The sequence below is a fragment of the Dipodomys ordii genome, unplaced genomic scaffold (genome assembly GCF_000151885.1).
Source record: "Dipodomys ordii isolate 6190 unplaced genomic scaffold, Dord_2.0 Scaffold94, whole genome shotgun sequence".
Taxonomy (NCBI): domain Eukaryota; kingdom Metazoa; phylum Chordata; class Mammalia; order Rodentia; family Heteromyidae; genus Dipodomys; species Dipodomys ordii.
The window spans coordinates 4021218-4026697 of record NW_012267310.1 but is presented as its reverse complement, the minus strand read 5'-3'; the positions used below and the strand labels follow the sequence as shown (position 1 = coordinate 4026697).

The 5480-nt window shown below is 41.3% G+C and overlaps 1 protein-coding gene across 1 annotated transcript in view; it reads right to left on the bottom strand.

Annotated features, from left to right (window-relative positions):
• Positions 1–834: 834 nt before the first annotated feature.
• The window catches only part of LOC105993260 (chromosome unknown open reading frame, human CXorf58), a gene marked incomplete at its 5' end in the record, with an annotated part of 25051 nt that continues 20405 nt past the window's right edge, over positions 835–5480 (bottom strand). Inside the window, 3 exons of the mRNA XM_013026464.1 lie at positions 835–1014; positions 1775–1934; positions 4407–4480. Of these exons, the coding sequence (XP_012881918.1) occupies positions 835–1014; positions 1775–1934; positions 4407–4480 (414 nt within the window). The remainder of the gene's footprint in view (positions 1015–1774; positions 1935–4406; positions 4481–5480) is intronic.

Below are 5480 nucleotides of genomic sequence, written 5' to 3'. Positions count from 1 at the left end.
AATCTCATGGAGTCTCCTGCCCTGGCTGGCTTTGAACTGTGATCCTCAGATCTCTGCCTCCTAGTAGCTAGGATTACAGGCGTGAGCCACTGGCTCATGGTATCTAGTTTGTAGATACCTAATAGAAGTCACTGAATCACAATAAAGTCTTGTCAGTAAACAAAAAAGTGACACCTAACTGCACATTGATGGCTTATATCTATAATTCTAGTTACTCAGTAGACTAAAATCTGGAAGACTGAGGTTTGAGACCAGCCTAGCAGGAAAAGTTGCTAGACTCCATCTCCAAAATAACCAGCAAAAAGCAGAGCATGGCACAATTGGTAGAGCACCAGCTTAGCAAGCCTGAGATCCTGAGTTCAAATCCTAGTTCTGCCCCCCAAATATTTGCACCTCTGGTAATACAAAAGAGCTTACAAATATGTCATGCATTTGGTTAAAAGGATATTTTTATCTGTCCTTTATACACAAGTAAGCATTTTGATAAACATTTTTGATTTTCTGTCAATTAGCTCTATGCCATCATAATCGTTAGATTAAATTAGGTAGCCAAAGAAGAGAACACCATGCGGTAATGAGGTAGGATAGAGAAGTTTATTCCGAACTGCTGCCCAGCTGTGCATGGTTGGAGACGCATGGCCAAAGAGGTGCAGAGCTGCTTAGCTGGGGTTATCAAGGTAAGGGGTGGAGGAGAGGGTGTGGCTAGATGAGGGAAGGTGTGGCCACACTGGCAGGGAGGGGGGGTAACTGCCTCCAGGTGTGCCAGTTACCTAGGTAGTGCAGGTATTGAGCGCAGACTTAGGAGCAGGGAGGTGCCATGGCCCCGGGCGGACCTTACAATAATGAACTCCGATGAACACTCAGGTCTTGATACCACTTAAATAACTTATTTTCTTCTTGTTCTGATTCGTCTGAAGTGGATCTTTCAACTTTCACAATATCAAAAGATGGCGTGGAGAAGACTGTCGTCCCTATTACTATTGGTTTTTCACTTGGTTTGACTGTTTTTTGCACCTAGGCGGAATGATAAATAAAAGCAGAAAGTGCTTTATATTTGGCTTATATTACTATATATATGTAAGTATATATTTTGGCTAAGTATGGCCTGTTCAGATATTGGTTAAAATGTAAAAATTGAATAAAATTCATTAACTCATCTTTTTTTTTTTTTGCCAGTCCTGGGCTTGAACTCTGGGCGGGGGCACTGTCCCTAAGCTTCTTTTCCTCAAGGCAAGCATTCTACCACTTGAGTCACAGCTTACTTCTGGCTATTTTGTAGTTAATTGGAGATAAGGGTCTCACTGACTTTCCTGCCTGGGCTGGCTTCAAACCTTGATCCTCAGATCTTAGCCTCCTTCGTAGGTAGGATTAGAGTTGTGAGCCATTGGTGCCTGACTTTTATGGTTATTTTTCAGATAGGGTCTTGTGTTTTTACCTAGCACTGGCCTTGGACCATGATCCTCCTACTTTGTGCCTCTGTATATAGACAGGATTACAGGTATAAGCCACCATACCTGGCTTGTTTGTTCTGGCTGGCCTCAAACTGAAATTCTCACAAGTAGGTAGGTGAGAAATTATAGTCACGTGCTAACACACCTGGTCCTTTAAGAATTTTTTTAAAAATATGTGTTACAGTACTATCAAAGGTATACAGTATACCAAAGGTGTTTCAGCCTTGAACTTGTGGATTTGAAAAACCCTACTTATGAAAATAGAATTAGAGGTATTTAAACATATTGTTCAAAACAATGGCTTTAATGAAAGTGAAACTTACAGTCTTTGCATACATCTTTGCTTCCTTATCCTTTACATAACCTTTTTTCATTTTGTCAACTCTCATTTGAGCCAGTTTAGGATAACGAGTGGTTAGTTTCACATCAGCTGTCTGCTGATATGGACGATATAAACTACAGACTCTTGACAAGGATGAGCAGCTAGAAGACAGGGAGAAAGTACATGCAACAAAGCAGACATGAAAGCAAGTTCCAAAGTGGATTAAATCAAATGCTCGCTAGCAAATATATCATACACCTTGAACAACATTGCTTGTGAGCTTTTAGGTTAAAGTTCTCATTCCTGCTTGAGTTGGCATTGTTCTTTATCTGGCATTTGAGGCATATAGATGATAATGAAAGAGCTAAACCCTGGAATCAATTGAAAATAAGCTTTTCAGGAAAATACTGTGTAATGGCCATTATAATCTTATTTTTTATTTTATATTTTTTGGGGGGGTCCAGTTGTGGGGTCTGAACTCTGAGACTGGGCACTGTCCCTCAGCTCTTCAGCTCAAGGCTAGTGTTCTACCACTTGAGCCACAGCACCACTTCCGGCTTTTTTCTTTTTGCTTATGTGGTGCTGAGGAATTGAACCCAGGGCCTCATGCATTGCAAGGCAAGCGCTCTACCACTGAGCCACTTTCCCAGACCTATAATCTTATTTTTTAATATCATACACTAACATCAAAAATCTTTTATGCAAGGTACTGGTGGCTCATGCTTGTAACTGTAGCTACTCAAGAGGCTGAAATCTAAGGACTATGGTTCAAAGCCAACCTAGGCAGGAAAGTCTTGAAGACTCTTATCTCCAGTTAATCACCTAAAAGCTGGAAGACGAGCTGTGACTCAAGTGGTAGAGCACAAACTTTGAGTAAATAAGCTAAGGGACAGGGCTCAGGCCCTGAGTTCAAGCCCTAATACTGGTACACATACACACACACACACACACACACACACACGCACATACACACACAAAGTATTTTGTAATAGTTGAAAAAAAGCGATTTTTAAAAATCAGCGTTGGGATCAGACACAATTGATGTTATGCCCACAATCCCATTACCACTGCGGGGCATATCAGCCCAACTTCCACCTGTCAGCATCTGCATTGTTCAGGCCTTCAAATCAAGAGCCATGAGCAGAGAAGGCTGACATTACCCAAGAAGTCACATGGCCTCCTAAGCAGCTCTTACCCAGTGCTTCAGCACCTTGACTCCTTTGGTCCTATGGCATAGCTCTGCCTTGTACGTGCTACATTGGCTCTGACACTTTGGGGGGATGTTAAGCTCATTACCTTCAGTGTAACTCACTTGAAAACACACACACACACACACACACACTTGGCTGTGTTCCCTTCTGTTTTGCTGCTCAGACTCCTTCTCACGAATGGATCCCAGATACTCAAACTCAAATCATTATCTAAAGGGTTTGCTTGTGGGAAATCCCAAATGAAAACTGCATTCAAAAATACCTTGATGATTTTTTTTGTCAGTTGTGGGGCTTGAACTGTGGGCTTGGGTGCTGTCCCTGAGCTGTACAGATCAATGCTAGCACTCTACCTCTTGAGCCGCAGCAACACTTCCGGTTTTCTGGTGGTTCATTAGAGATAAGAGCCTCATGGATTTTCCTGCCCGGGCTGGCTTTGAACCTTGAACCTCAGATCTCATTCTCCTGAATAGCTAGGATTACAGGCACGATCCAATGGCACCCGGCTTATTTAGTTCTTTTATAAAATTAATTTTGTTTATTGTTATTAGAAAGGTGGGGGCTGGGAAGGTGGCTCAGTGGTAGAGCGCTTGCCTTGCTTGCATGAGGCTCTGGTTTTGATTCCTCAGCACCACATAATCAGAAAAAAAAAAAGAAAGGTGATATACAGAGGGGTTACAATTTTATAAGTCAGGTGAGGAGTACCTTTCTTTTTGGACTATGTCACCCCTTCTCTCACTCTCTCCCAGTTTTCTTCTCCCATCCCTGCCCACAATTCATATAGTTCATTTTCAACATAATGTCTAGGCAGTAGCACTGCTGCATTGGTTCACCCCATGTCCCTCCATTTCTCTGCCCCCTTTTCCCCCAAAGACAGGTAATGGACTAACAAGACAAAAAAATCCCTTGTTTCCATTTCCTGGAGTTCATTTTGATAAATAATATTTTATATGATCAGAGGCACACCTTTGTATTCTTCCCCTAAGAGTTTCTTCCTTTGGTCTCACTGTGTGTGACTGTCTAGCTTATTTGGTTCTTACATGACTCATTCTGGGACAATCAGTAACATGAATCCAAATAGCTGGAAACCCAGGGCTATAAATGGTGGCAAAGAGAGTTATATCATTTATTTGACCTTGGTGGTAAAAGGGTTAAGTTCTATACTAGATGATTATATGTTTGAGTTAGAAAAAAATCTGTTTTACAATTACAGACTGAGCCCTAAACCAGGCCATCTGTCTGGCAAACGTATATCTTGCATCATAAAATAACTGAGTTAAATTATGTTATTGGGTCAGTACTTCTTATCTCTGTTCTTCAAGAACTCTAGCATATTTGCTTGACAGCGGGTCATCAGTATCTTTTTCATGGTCTAAAGGAGTATTTTTCATTTTAAATATGCATATGAGAATAATTACCAAGTACTTTTCTCTTTTATCATTGCTTGTTCTTAAGAAAGCCAGCTTCATTTGTAAATAAAATGGGCTATGAGAGTCGTACTAATGGAAAGGAACAGGAATGGAACTGGCAGTCACAGTCTGCCTGGGTTATTCCAGATTGAAACATATCTATTTTGCTGCAACCTACACCTTCAAAACGTGCATCGGTTCACATGCTATAAAGAAGGGAATTGTCCCTTTAATTTATATGCAATTTATCCTAGGCCAGGGGAGCCAGAACAGCAAGAATGTAATTAGACTTCAGCAGAAAAGCAAAAAGCCCTGGGCTCTGTGCTGCATAGGCAGTGGGAGCCCTTTAAGTTATATTTATGAAAATAAATATTAACATCCGCACCCAGGGCTCTCTCACTAACCACACCCCATCCACCCTTACCACCTCCCCCACCCCGGTACCGGATGGCTCTTGCTTTTTGCAGGTTGCACTGCTTCTCACATCCACTTAAAAGTAGTTGAATAATAGGGAGGTAGGGAGAAGAAGGAAAGAGAGATCAATAGAGAGGGTCTATCTGACTAGGGTATAATATACACGTGTGTGATATGCCACAGTGAAACTCCTTTGTACAGTTGATATTCACTCAAAATTGAATAGCAGCAATATAACACAGGATCTATGAGAGGGTTGGGTACCACTGGGGGTGGGGAGGGGAAGGAAAGCAAATATGGCTAAAGTGCTTTATACTCATGTATGAAATGGCACAATGACATGTGTTGAAATTGTTTTAAGAAGTGGGAAGGGAATTAAAAGGAGAGTGATAGAGGGGTAAGTTTGATCAGGGTGGGCATGTATGAAATAGCACAATGAAACTCCTTTGTACAGTTAACATATGTCATAAGGAACGCAAATGTTTTTTCTTTCTTGCTATTGTGTCTAACATATTTATAAGATGATTTCTGTGTTGCTTTGTATGTCCCTCCCCCACGGTATAACCCCTGCTTTCACTGTATATGATGTTGGTATAATTTGTGGAGGGGAAGGGAAAAACAAATCGTTTAAATAGGGATACAGGTGGACCCATTGCAACAATGAGATGTACAAGTC